General features: G+C 44.1%; 1 protein-coding gene across 3 annotated transcripts; it reads left to right on the top strand.

Annotated features, from left to right (window-relative positions):
* The first annotated feature begins 221 nt into the window (after positions 1-221).
* Positions 222-13793, top strand: Cdc42ep5 (CDC42 effector protein (Rho GTPase binding) 5). Of its 3 annotated transcripts, NM_021454.4 has the most exons (3): positions 348-594; positions 866-960; positions 13266-13793. In NM_021454.4, the coding sequence occupies exon 3, from the start codon at positions 13266-13268 to the stop codon at positions 13716-13718; it is 453 nt and encodes a 150-aa protein (NP_067429.1). In that variant the 5' UTR covers positions 348-594; positions 866-960; the 3' UTR covers positions 13719-13793. The 3 variants fall into 3 exon arrangements, with proteins under 3 accessions (XP_006540313.1, NP_067429.1, XP_006540312.1); XM_006540250.4 differs by lacking the exon at positions 866-960 and having other exon boundaries at positions 222-594; positions 13266-13790; XM_006540249.4 differs by lacking the exons at positions 348-594; positions 866-960 and adding an exon at positions 755-835 and having other exon boundaries at positions 13266-13790.
* Positions 13794-14047: the final 254 nt, after the last annotated feature.

Raw genomic sequence — 14047 nt, 5'->3', positions numbered from 1 at the left:
TCTCTCTCTCTCTCACTCACACACACTTCACCCCACATTCTCTCTCTCTCTCTCTCTCTCTCTCTCTCTCACACACACACACACACACACACACACACACACACACCCCACACTCTCCTTCTTTCCTCTCTTCCTATCTTTTTTCTCAACTCGCCCTCCCTTCCTGCCCCCCCCCCCCCAGCCCCCACCCCATGCCACTCCCCTAACAGCTGCAGTCTGGAAGAAATTACTCTTCTAAACAGCCAGACTTCACTGGTTTCAGGACATTCCAGGCTGGGCCGGGGAGGGGTTGGGCTGGGGGCGTGCCCGTCCATCCCCCTAGCTCTACCCCCGCTTCCACTACGCTCAGTCCTGGTTTCCTCCTGTCCCTACAATCCCTTCAAAGGGCCTTTAGCTTTTCTACCATCAAGGCTTTCTAGTCCTTTAAATCCTAGAGGCAAACTTTTAGGGACTAAGGAAGGCTGGGAGGGGCCTATGGCTTAACCCTCTCAACCCGGGACAAGAGACCAGCTTGGCTGACTGGGCGTTGACTCGGTGCTTGGTTGGTAGGCTGCCATGGCCCCCGAGAGGGGCTGAAGCTTATTCCTGGTGCAGGTAAGAAGGAACTTCCGGGGGTTGCCAGATTCTGGGGGCTAGTCTCTTGGGTCTGAGGGAGGAGGGCAAACGAAAGAGAATTCCTGGACCCCTGGAATGTGAGAGAGGAAAGCAGGGGAACTCCCAGCCCGTGAAACCAGAGAGCTAGGAGGTGGGGCTGCTGAGACCCAAGGGTGCAGGACCCAGCCTGAGGCGGTGGCACTCAGACCGCCGCATGCCTAGGTCCTGGAGCCCCTACCAGGTAGGACGTGACACTTACTTTATTTGCCAGGTGAGATCTCTCCTGCAGAAAGAAGGAAAAAGGCGCCAGAGAGGCCAGGAGGGACCCCAGCTTAAGTCGGATCTCAATTAAGTCTGGACCACGAGGTGAGAAGGTTGTAGTGGGCAGGGGTCTTCAACCGGGGGCGTGGGAGGAAGACAGACTAGTTAGCAAACAGACCAGGGACTTCGACGTACCCGATGCAGCCCGGTGGCTTTAGGAAAAGAATTGCCAATGCTGAGATCCCAGGGGTCTCCAGGTGGGGTCCCTTGCCAGGTCTGGGCTCCACCCTCCTCCAGCCTGAGAACCAGTCCAGCCAGCTCTGGAGCGGGTTATTATTTTCTTGCTGGCAGGGCTGGGGCTGAGAGAGGACAGAGGTGAGCCAGCTGTGCCCCACCCCCACCCCCACCCCCATCCCTGCAGCTGGAGCCACGCGGTACTTAGGCAGGAAAAAGAGGGTGGAAGAGGCCAGAGAGGATGTGCTTATCTGAGCATGTGTCTGTCAGGGCGGGCTGGGTTGCCTGCTTTCTTCCAGTCTACTTTGCATTGATCCCTAACAACAGCCCCTCTGTAAGAGCCTAGGCTGATGACGAACTTTTCCCAAGAATGACCACATTGCCTTGTGTTTAACAGGCCTGCAGCACGCATATTTGAGCTTAGAGCTGAGTGTGCAAAAGGACACCTAGGTTGCAGGGGGATGTGACTCGCTGAAGGTCTCAGAGCAAGCCAAGGCTACAGGGGCATTAAAATCTCCATGTTGCATGTGTTAGAGCAGGCATGTAGTGTGTTGCATTCGAGTATGTTAGGGTAACCCCCTAGATTATTCTCCACTTTATTCTTGAAATGAGAGAGGTCTCTTATTCAAAGGAATAAGCCCCAGCTGTCTTCTTGCCCCTGCCCTCTTCCGTGCTGGGCTTAGAGGGTTTTTGAATGGGTGCTGGGGATTTGAACTCAGGTTCTTGTGATTGTGCAGCGAGTACCCTCGTCCCCCTCTAAACAGTTAACCATCATTCCAGTCCCAAGAGCTTTTTCCCCCCAAGAGACCGAATTTCACTATGTAGTCCTGGCTGGCCTGAAACTCTCTATGTAGACCAGGCTGGCCTTAGACTTATAAAGATCCACTTACCTCTGCCTTCTGTACACTGAGATTAAAGGCATGTGCATCACATCCACCTCCCAAAGCTCGTTGTGGTTGTGAGCCTACCCTTTAGCAGCTGAGCGTTCTCTCTAGCCCCACAAAAGCTCTTTTAATTCACTTCCTCCCCCCATATACAATGGAAGAGAAAACAAAGTCAGGAAAGGTACCACATGAGAGCTCTGGCTTTTATATCAAATTAAAGCTTTTTTGTTCCTCTCCATGTGGTCCACCTCCTGTGGGTGACTGTCAACTGCAATAGCTTCTTTACATTTCAGTCTTTACCAGCCTGGTCTAAATCCTGTCTCCAGAATATATTCCCGTGTGACCCAGGGCCAGTTATTGAATCTTTCTGCTTTTCATCATTGAAAAAAAAAGTTATCACCTTCTGCTCCAAGGATTGTTTTGAGGATCAAATGAGTTACCAAGGCCGGTGCTCATCTGTGAGAATGTGCCTGGGAAATAAAGAGGGCCCTGTGTGTGTTCAACATCCTTTAATATACAGGGATCTGGCTCTTGTTTTTCAGAGGATAAATTCAGCAAAAGATTAAGGGAACTCCCATAAGAAAAAAAGGGCAAATTTCTAGCACCAGTATATGTGATGTTACAAATTGTGATCTTAGCTGAATTTATGGGTATAGGCCTATAATCCCAGTTACTAGGGAGTAGAGGCTGAGGCAGGAGGATCACAAGTTTAAAGATCAGGTTATGGAGTAAATATAAATATAAAATACAACATCAATTTGGACCGGGGCAGTGGTGGCGCATGCCTTTAATCCCAGCACTTGGGAGGCAGAGGCAGGTGGATTTCTGAGTTCAAGACCAGCCTGGTCTACAGAGTGAGTTCCAGGATAGCCAGGGCTACACAGAGAAACCCTGTCTTGGAAAAAAAAAAAAAAAGGAAAAATCCATGTACCTGCTAAGTTGTTAAGGGCCAGTCCCACAGCCCATCAAAACTTTTGTTTACATTATGGTGGAAGAAGGGAGAGGTGATTGTGTGTCAAGTTACAATAAAAATATGTCTGCTTATCTACTTTTTTAAAGTTTTATTTAGTTTTTTTAGCTGCTTTTTAAAAAAGATTTATTTATTTATTATATCTAAGTACACTGTAGCTGTCTTCAGACATTCCAGAAGAGGGCACCAGATCTCATTACGGATGGTTGTGAGCCATGTGGTTGCTGGGATTTGAACTCAGGGCCTACAGAAGAGCAGTCAGTGCTCTTAACCGCTGAGCCATCTCTCCAGCCCCCATGTCTGCTTATCTAGGTTAAGGGTAGAGTAGGACTGGTATAGCAAGAGCAGTTTGAGAGATGGACAAGATGGCGCAGTTTTGTAAGCTCAGCACTTGGGAAGGCTGAGGCAAGAGGACTGCCATGAGCTGCCTGAAAGATGCTATCTCCAAAATAAAATTAACAACGATAAACACCAATGCTGGTGGTAGGCCTGAAATCTCAGCTACTCAGGATGCTGAGGAAGGAGAATAACGAAGTTTAAGGCCTAGGCTACAAAGTGAGTTCAAGGACAGCCTGGACAACTTAGTAAGATCTTGTCCAGTAATGAAAATCAAAAAGGTTTGAGAGAGGGCCATGGAAGTATTGGAGCTATGACTCAAGACATTAGAAGCACTGGCTGCTCTTCCAGACAACCTGGGTTTGATTCCCACATCTGTCATATATAATGTAGTAAAGGGTCTCCTAGTGGGCCCATGCCAATATGTCCTCCTGTGTAATTAAGCTAGTATACAGGGAGTTTATTTGGGGGAGGGAGGGGAGGGAGGGTCTGGGAAAATGGTCAAGGCAGATGATAGACATGTAGACAGGCAGACAGTTGGGAACAAAGCCATGAGGGCAGAGTGTAGCTGTCCAGAGGCCATGGATAACTGGATTATGCCTGAAGGGCATATGAATATGCACTCTGCATTTCTTCATGGGGATGAATAACTGCCATGGTGAATAAACTGAGCTTTGCTGAAGGTGATCTTGTGTGTAGGCAACTAATCTGCTTAACATACAATGTCAAAAGTTAAAAACAATAGGATTAAGGTTCTCTGTGGGGATGTCTCAGGTATTCAATAATAAATAAATTCAGCTGCAAATTAGCAATGATCAGACCCAAGGTCTGGCCACTGGGTGAGCAGGAGGTGGCTTTGAGAATTAACAGAAAACTGTTACTTCTCTGGTAAGAGTGGAAACTACAATCCAAGTTCTAAGTCAGTTTCCACAGTCTCCATGGTCTCTGTCCCACAAGGTCTAAAAGCCTAAAGCAAGGCAGCTTGTCCAATCTGGGGTATAGACAAGGAAAGGTGGGTCAAGAACATATGTCCAATACAGCATTCCTGTCACCGTTGTCAGGGCACTCAGCAAGCTCACGGTTCAGCATCATCCTTTGTCCCAGTATCAGCACGTCACACCAATCACTCTGGCAGCTAGCATGCTCCTGCAGCATTCTGCGGAAAAAAACACAAACATGTCCTCTTCCCCATATTAAATACTTGATCAGGATCATGCCATGTGCCAATAAGTAGATCCTTCCATTTCACCAGACATAAGTATGCCTGGTTGTAGAGTGCCATAGACACTCAGCAGAGAGTTCCTTGGCATCCAAATTTTAAAATTTTAAAAATAAAAACATGATTTAAATAATGTGTACAGGGATATAATTCCCTCCTTTTATTTAAAAAAGGAGAAGATATTGTTTAAAGTCACAATAGCTTGTCCCTGAGGATGATAAGGAATCCCAGTAATGTGGGTAACATTAAATTGTTGACAAAATGTCTCAAAGGCTTCATAGTAATAGCCAGTTCCATTATCTGTTTTAATCTGATTTGGAACACCAAGCAGAGAAAAATAATGCAGGCAATGACCAATTACATTTTTAGTTATTTCTCCTATTGAAGAAGTTGCAACTAGAAAGCCTGAAAAGGTATCAATGCATATTTTATTTTTCTGAAATCAGAAATATGAGTATCCACTTGCAATAATTGATTAAAGTCCTCGAGAATTAATACCATTATGTGGTACAGGTTGAAATTGAGGATACTGAGAACAAGTCTTTACAATTTGACATGCACATTCTCTAAAAATATCAAATTATTGTCTCAAGCCATTACTATTTTGATGATGTGAAGAATGAGATCATGCTGGGCAGTGATGGCACACGCCTTTAATCTCAGCACTTGGGAGGCAGAGGTAGGTGGATTTCTGAGTTCAAGGCCAGCCTGGTCTACAGAGCGAGTTCCAGGACAGCCAGTGCTAAACAGAGAAACTCTGTCTCAAAAACAAAAAAAAAAAAAACAAAAAAAAGAAAAGAAAAGAGAGAAAGAGAGAAGGAGGGAGAGAGAGAGAGAGAGAGAGAGAGAGAGATTGATTATTTGGCCAATTGTTCCTGTGTAAGATCTATAATCTGTCTGGGATACAAATCTGCTGTGGCATTGCCTTAAGGGGTCTTGTCCAGGCAGTCCAGGATGAGTTCTTAAATGTCCAAAGACAGTCCTTTAAAGGAACAGTACTTTCTCTTAACTTGAGTTGTATATGCCTAAACAATTGCAAGATTTGATATATATATATATATATATATATATATATATATATACATATATGCTATCAGTATACAAATTAAAGCTTGATTTTAACACTTTAAAAACAGTGGCTACAGCATGTAGTTCAATTATTTATGCTGAAGTAGAGGGAAACTCATGAGAATAAACATGTGATCCAATATACTTCTCTCCCATAGCGGGGATGTTTATAAATATAGTAGATGTATTCTTTATAAATATAGTAGATGATGTATTCTCTAGGGGATGCATGCATAAATTTTCAGGAAATACAAAAGTATGCATAGAAGCAAATTTTAACAACTTGTCTTTTGGATGATGATTATCAATTTTGCCTAAAAAGTTTGCCATGCAATAGGCCAACTATCAGTATTCTTATTTTATTTTATTTTAAATTATTTTATTTTATTTTGAGACAGGGTTTCTCTGCATAGCCCTGGCTGTCCTGGAACTCACTCTGTAGACCAGGCTGGCCTTGAACTCAGAAATCCGCCTGCCTCTGCCTCCCGAGTGCTGGGATTAAAGGTGTGCGCCACCTCTGCCCAGCTTCAGTATTCTTTAATAACCAATTCAATTGCTTTTTGAAACAAGGAATGGATGTCTCATTAGGTTTTTAAGACATTCTTTCCAAAATACTTTCATGATTCTATCCTACAATTCTTTATTAACACCACAACAGCTTTATAATAGGATGTTAAAACTTTATTTGGAGATGAAGAAGGATGAATTCACATTAATGGTCCTTTTGCCAAAGAATTGCTGTGGGCACATTGAGTAAGAATAACTAAAATTTGATCACACTGATAACAATTGATTACTGCAGCTTTCTCTACTTTTTGCAAAGCTATTCATACCTCACCAGTTATTTTGCATCCCCCTTGAGAACATCCAACAAAGGTTTAAGTCCTCCTGTGATGAGCTTAAGGTGAGGTCTTATCCAATTAACATCTCCTGGAAGCTTTGAAAATAATTTGAAGTAAGCAAATCATCTTTTCTTTCTTGAATTTTCTGTGCCATACTTTTTCTAGGATATAACTGAGACCCGAAATATTGAAAAAGATATGGCCTCTGAATCTTTTCTGGAGCAACAACTACTCCAATTTTTTTTTTCTTTTCTTTTTTAATGGTTTTAGAGCTTTATTGTAGAAAGGCAGGGGGAAGGAGAGAAGGTAGACAGAGACCGGCCATCGCCATGTGGCGAGAGGGGGGTGGGGGGAGGGAGAGAGAGAAGGAGGGCTAGAGAGTAGTTGTATAAGAGCAAAGATCTGTAGTGAAATGCCATCAGAGGGATCAGCTAATAAGATACTCTCCATCTAATAAACAATATACACTGAAAGATTCAAAGTCCTAACTTCTCGTATTGAAGCAGAGACATTTTTAAAAACTTAATATAAGGCTATTAGTCATTCCTAGAGGCAAAACTTTCCAATGATCACAAGCTCAGGAGAATCAAACCCTTTACAATTATCAGGATGTAAAGGAAAAAACAACCTTCCAAATCCACAATAATTCTATATGGAGTAGGCAGGCCAGATTGTAATGCCTCTACAAGTTCCACAGCCTCATTGACCTTTCATAAATCTTAAGTTTGAACCTTATTTTGAACAACACCTGGATTAATCTGTAATAATACTGTTTTGGCTTAAAAATAATTTCCCAGAGGTGAGGGCCCAAAAACTTCCAAAGGCAGGGTTTTGTAAGACAAATGCAGTGCCACGAAAGTCTCACTGAGGCAGCTCTGAGCTTTGCATGAACTCAAATGTAAAGATTTCTTAATCTGAGCATACTGCCTGAGTCCTGACCCAATGATTACCCACCCCCCCCACACACACACCCCCCGCAGTGAGGACAGATTCCAGGGGAGAGATTCTACTGTCTGTCTATCCCTTTAATTTTTGGACAGTCTTTCCTAAAATGATTTATACTTAAAACATTCCTTATGACCTCGGCACTGTGAAAGCATTGTTTGTACTGTAGTCCCCTTGCAAGGCAGCAGCCATAGGTAGACACGGATTGTATGAGAGCCCAATTTTTATATATGGAACCCCTGCTTGAGGGTCTCTGAATATTCGACTACCTGTTTTTAGTAGCCTATCCACAAACTCCTTGAAGCAGCTCATCAGGAGCCTGTTTGATACCAAATAAATTTCCACTGATATCTCCTTTCCGATCTTGGGGGTTAAATTTTGCTTCTACCACTGTATCCAATAAAGCTTGTGTAAAAGGGGCAGGGGCCCATACTGGCCACAGCTGTTCTTAACTTTTATTACTCTTGCAATCATCCTAATTACAAAATATGGGCAAGTTAAGAATCAAAACTACAAACTGCAGCCAATGGAACACTGGCAATTTAACTATAATTTTAAAGTTTCTTTTGCAATATTAGAGCATAATCATAACTTTGGAAAGCAAAATCCAACTTTAAACAATCCATTCTCTTTAAAATCAATACCATAAGCATCACCTTCACCTTATGAAGTTTGGCTACCAGTTCTTATATATGAATGCATGACAGTGCAGCTTTTTTTTTTTAAAGATTTATTTATTCACTATTATTTATTTATTCACACCAGAGGAGGGCATCGGATCTCATCATAGATGGTTGTGAGCCACCATGTGGTTGCTGGGATTTGAACTCAGGACCTTCGGAAGAGCAGTCGGTGCTCATACCCACTGAGCCATCTCTCCAGCCCGACAGTGCAGCTTTTAATGCTTCATTAAAGAGATATTATTTTATATCTTATCCCTTATAAGTCTAGTTTCTAGGATAAGAATTACATGAAATATTATCCCAATTTAGAAGTATCTTTAGAGGCCTGGTTTCCTGCGCTTGTTCATGCCATGTGTTGTTGTTTAAAATGACTCCAACCCTGAGTTACCAGTTTTAAGCTAACTTTCTTATTACCACTGTTTTACTTTTTAAATCATACCCAATAACTTATAAGCCAATACTCTATGATCAAGACATGCAGAACATATTTATACCTTTAAGACCAGTCAGAAACAAAATGAAGTGGCTACACGAATCTTATAAATTTAGACCAAACAAAATTTTTATTTTTCTAGCTGTAATTTCAAGAGAAAAAGCACGTTGTCATTTGCTGAACCCAATGATCACAATTGCAGAGATTTTTCTAGGAAAAAAACAACTATCAGCTTATTTGCCTTAGAACTAAGAAGCTGCTGGCCCCTCTTTTTGTTTTGTTTTTCGAGACAGGGTTTCTCTGTAGCCCTGGCTATCCTGGAACTCACTTTGTAGACCAGGCTGGCCTTGAATTTAGAAATCCGCCTGCTTCTGCCTCCCGAGTGTTGGGTGTGCGCCACCACACCCGGCTGCTGCTGGCCCCTCTTAAAAGCATCCTTTCAGCAGGGCCTCTCCTGCTGTCCTTGACTCCTGGCTAAGGGTGCAGGGCAACTTTAATCAGCCTCCGCTGTGCAAACTGAGACTGAATCAAGAGATGGACCGACAGCAGATAAAATTTAAACAGTTTTTTCTTTTCAACATGAAACAGAACAGCAGTCATTCAGACAGTGAAACAAAAAACAAACACAAATTGACACATAGACAGATTGGTGCACCAAAGACATACAACAGACAGGGACGAGAACTTGATGTAACCAGAACTAAGGATTTCTCTTGTAGGGGTCAAAGAGGAAGCAGGACGTCTCCTGATTTACTTCTGTCCCTGGGAGAGCTCCAAAATCTACTTTCCTTCTCTCTCTCTCTCTCTCTCTCTCTCTCTCTCTCATGTCATTTGTGTATCTAGCATCTCCATTTTTTGTTGTTATTGTTTTGTTATATACTTCCCCACCCCAATGCTGTCACCCTTAGCTGATATCAGTGTCAGGCTGATGCTGACTCAGTCTAGCCTGTATTCTTTTTGCACCCTTTCAATCAACAGCCTTCAAAAGATAAAATTTATAGCGCTAACATTAATGCTGTATGTTGCTTACCACTGTGAGGGATACATAACTTCTACCGGTTTCTGGGGAGCTCTACCAAAGGCATGTCCCTCATTGGGTCTCTCTGTGTCTTGGTCCCTCATTTGGGCACCACCTGTAGCTGTCCAGGAGCCATGGATAACCAGGTTTACCTGGAAGGAAAGCTGGGCTTGGAATAGAATGGGTGGACAAGAGAAATAACGAGCCAAGACAAAGTGTCTCTGATGGTGGCTCAAATTTTAATTTTTCAGCTCTGCTTTTATATAAGCAAAACCCAAAAACCCATCCCTTTGTTTCAGCTGGATTGAGTTGCAAAGTAAAGTCTTCAGCAGCTCAGCATGTGGGCAGTTCTCAGTTCTCTGGTCTCAGTCAGGAAGATGTAAACGTAGAGAGGCCGGAGGCCTGGCTCCAGTGTCTTTGTTTAGCCAACTCAAGGCTGGGGGAAGGGCACAGCAGAGAAGGAGGTGGGGGGACAGAGAAGGACAAAAAAGGAGAAAGAGATTATCCAAGAACACATGGGAACAGAGAGAGAACTGGGGTGTCCAGCAGTCCTTATACATGCTGCCTGCACCTGGCGGCCATAGGTAATGGCGGCTGACGATGCCATAAGGCATCCAGGGAGTAGCCTAGAGGAATCACCTGTAAACAACACCCACAGGGTAACCCTTGGTCAGCTGTTATTCTAAGAGATTTGACACCCTGTTTTGGCCTCTATGGGCAGCAACCATGCACGTGGCACACAGACACACATTTGGGCAAAACATCCATACACTTATATATATATATATATATATATATATATATATATATATATATATATATATATATATGGGAATGTAGCTCACTCAGTGTTAGAGTGCTTTTCTGGGATGTGTGAGATCCTAAGTTCAGGCAGAGTAGAGAGGAACACATGTAAATTGTACGTGCATACATACATGCAGTTAGACTACGCCCATCTAAATTATTTCAAGCAGTTTTGGCTTGACACTTCTCCCCTGGGTGCTGAATGCTGAAAGAATAGTGTTGGCTGCTTTGCCTTTCTCATGCAGTTTTACCAAGTCTAATCTTTGTTCCGCAGTTATTGTTTGGGTGACACAGCCTTTCTTCTCCCAACACTAACTAGCACTACCAGTTGGCAATACTTAAATTAAAAGTAGGCTTTTCTTTAAGTCGCTGTTTCCATGTGCTCTGCAAGGAATCAGAAGCGTCATTTTATCTGTTGTACAGACAGGAAAATGAAAAGATTAATTTATGGAGAGTCACTTTACTGGAAAAGGGTGGGTCTTTGATTGAAAGAGAAACAAGGGATTTCATTATAATAGCAGTGAGTGTTAAAGGTGCAGGGTTGTAAAAGTCCCACTCAAAATTTCCATGGAAAAAAGACCAAGCTTCAGGATATTGGCCAAGGCTTGCTGTGTTTCTATTTTCCACCCAGCCAGGTGTGGTGCAGTAATCTAGCAACTGCACATCTGGTTTACAATTCACTAGCTGGCAGCTGCAAATATATGATATTCTTGCTGATATTTATTTGGTCATCTCTCTCTGCCTCTGTGTGTATGTGTGTGCACGTGTGCACGTGTGCGGGTACACCACATGCAAGCTTGGTGCCCATGGTCGTCAGAAGGAGGCACCAGATCCCCTGGAATTGATGGTAATGGGAGTTGTGAACCACCATGGGGGTAGTGGGAATGTGTATATTTGTACATGTCTGTGTGTGTGTACAGTAGTACCTACAGACGCAAGCAGAGGGCATCAGTTTTCTTGGAGGTGTAGTTCTAGGAAATTCTAAACTGTGGGACATGGGTACTGAGATCAGAGCTTCCCTGGAAATACGTTAACATATAAGGTATTTGCTTTATTATTAGTGTTTTTACAAAGCATGAGATGTTATACTGCTTGCTAGGTCATAGTCCCACCCCAAAGCAGACCAGTTTAGTTATTAAATTCTATGCAAATATGCTTCCCTCCCGTCGAAGAGTAGCAAACGGGAAACCTCTGAGCCCTCTCTTCAGCCCGTTACTTTTACTATTACTATTCTTTCTAACATATAACATTTATTATTTATTATTAGTGTTTTACAGAATATGAGATATTATACTGCTTGGTCATCATCTCCCCCAAAGCAGACTTTAGCTATAGAATTGTGTAAATATACAGCTCCCCTGAACCACTCTGAACCTCCCAAATAAGAATCTTCATGTGGCCTATTCAGTGAATTTTGCACATGCCCTGTAGAGCTTTCTTAGTCCACTTCTTCAATGTGTACAGAGCGCAGGGTGCTTGAATGTGTAGTTGGTCCTAGACCTGCACCCTGGGTATTAAGTGGACAGTCTCCCTGTCTTCGAGGATGGGCATTGGCAATCACGTGTTGTTCCTCTATAACTAATGCTAACTGAAGTTATTTTTTATTAGCCTAGATGGGTAGCACTCCAAAAGTAATTTTTTTTGGTACCTACCCCCTAGAAATGCTCAAATATTTTTTGTTGGGATGACCCACACAGTATAATGGTCATGTGTAGTGAGAATTCTGGAATTTTTGTTAAAAAAAAAAACCAGAAATATTATAAGAATGTCCTTCCATCTTAATCCCAGGCATAGAGATGTGAGGATGCTTCAGATTTTCTTCAGCAGCTGACTATGATTTACCTTGAGCTCTAGCAGAAGTGTGCTTTTGCCAGCTGCGACTTTGTAAATTTGGGATTCTGGAAACTTTTCAGAGGTTACATAAACATGAGCCCTGAGAGAAGTGGTCTGCAATTGTTGGTCACTTAGGAAGGTCGGTCGCAGTGTGCTAGTAGCCATGGTCAAAGAAAAAAAGAAGAGTGGGGCAGTGGTGGCCCATGCCTTTAATCCCAGCACTTGGGAGGCAGAGGCAGGCAGATTTTTGAGTTCGAGGCCAGCCTGCCCTATAGAGCAAGTTCCAGGACAGCCAGGGCTACACAGAGAAACCCTGTCTCCAAAAACCAAAAGAAGAAGGAGGAGGAGGAGGAGGAGGAGGAGGAGGAGGAGGAGGAGGAGGAGGAGGAGGAGGAGGAGGAGAAGGAGAAGAAACATTTGCCTGACAAATTCAGAAGAGGATGCTCACAGCCATCCAGTGGACTGAGCACAGGGTCCCCAATGGAGGAGCTAGAGAAAGGACCCAAGGAGCTGAAGGGATTTGCAGCCCCATAGGAAGAATAAAAATATGAACTAACCAGTACCCCCAGAGCTCCCAGGGACTAAACCACCAACCAAATAGTACACAAGGAGGGACTCAAGGCTTCAGCTGTATATGAGCAGAGGATGGCCTTGTCTGTCATCAGTGAGAGGAGAGGCCCTTGGCCTTGTGAAGGCTGCATGCATGCCCCAGTGTAGGGAAGCAGGAGTTGGGTGGGTTAGTGAGCAGGAGGAGGGGGAATGGGATAGGGAATTTTTTGGTGGGGAAATGAGGAAAGGGGATAAAAATTGAATTGCAAATAAAGAAAATATCTAATTAAAAAATAAAGAAATTAGTGTTAGGGGATGAAGTGGATTGGGAGAGGGTGATAAAGAGTGAAAAAACAACCACAAAGTAGCAAAGATCAGGTACAGTTATGGGCGTGTTAAACTAAGTATGTCACTGAGTTCAGCAGGAGGGACCTTGAGAACCTCCCAGTCTGCTTCCTCATTTGTTAACTGGGAATAATAGTTCTTCCATAGCCCTGTTTTATGAGAGCATTCTGTGGCTGACTATGTAGGATAGGGATACAGAGTTGGGGCTCCCGGATGAGGCAGCTCTGATATGCCTATGTCCCCACAGATGCCGGTAATGAAGCAGCTGGGCCCTGCACAACCCAAGAAGCGGCTGGATCGCGGAGCACTCTCGATCTCAGCACCCCTCGGAGACTTCAGGCACACATTGCACGTGGGACGCGGTGGCGACGCCTTCGGGGACACCTCATTCCTGAGTCGCCACGGGGGCGGTCCGCCTCCCGAGCCTGGAGCCCCACCGGTTGTGGCCCCACATTCTGTCGCTCCACCTGCAGCCCCACAGCCCCCTGTGGCTGTGCCTTCACCTGCGGACCCGCTGCTGTCTTTCCACCTGGACCTGGGCCCCTCTATGCTGGACGCGGTGTTAGGCGTCATGGACGCGGAGCGCAGCGAGACAACAGCCACCAAGCCCGATGGGGATGCCCACCCTAGAGTGCAGCACCCCAAGACCCGCTGCTGCTCAAATGCTGACCTCCAGCTGGACGACGTCATCGGTCTGTAGTGTCATAATTCCCTCAACCCCTCCCTCCCAGCACTCCACTTTTGTACACATAAATGGCTGAGGTTTGTGCCATGGACTGTCTATTCACTTTACGCGGGAAAGGGTACAGAAGCAGTAGGGTGGTGCCACTTCTAGTTGGGGTGCCACCAACTAGAAGTCAAGTTGTCAGTGATGCTCCTTTAAGAGTTTGAATACGTATTCATGTAATGCCCCTCCCCAAAGGCGGAGTCTCTACCACAGTCCTATTCATCCCTCAAACCTTGACCGATCCTCACTACCACCTGGATAAAGTCCAACACCCGTGACAGCTGCTATCTGGCATAAAGAGT

Source organism: Mus musculus, chromosome 7, assembly GCF_000001635.26.
Source record: "Mus musculus strain C57BL/6J chromosome 7, GRCm38.p6 C57BL/6J".
NCBI classification, from domain to species: Eukaryota; Metazoa; Chordata; class Mammalia; order Rodentia; family Muridae; genus Mus; species Mus musculus.
This window is presented reverse-complemented; position numbering and strand designations above follow the sequence as displayed.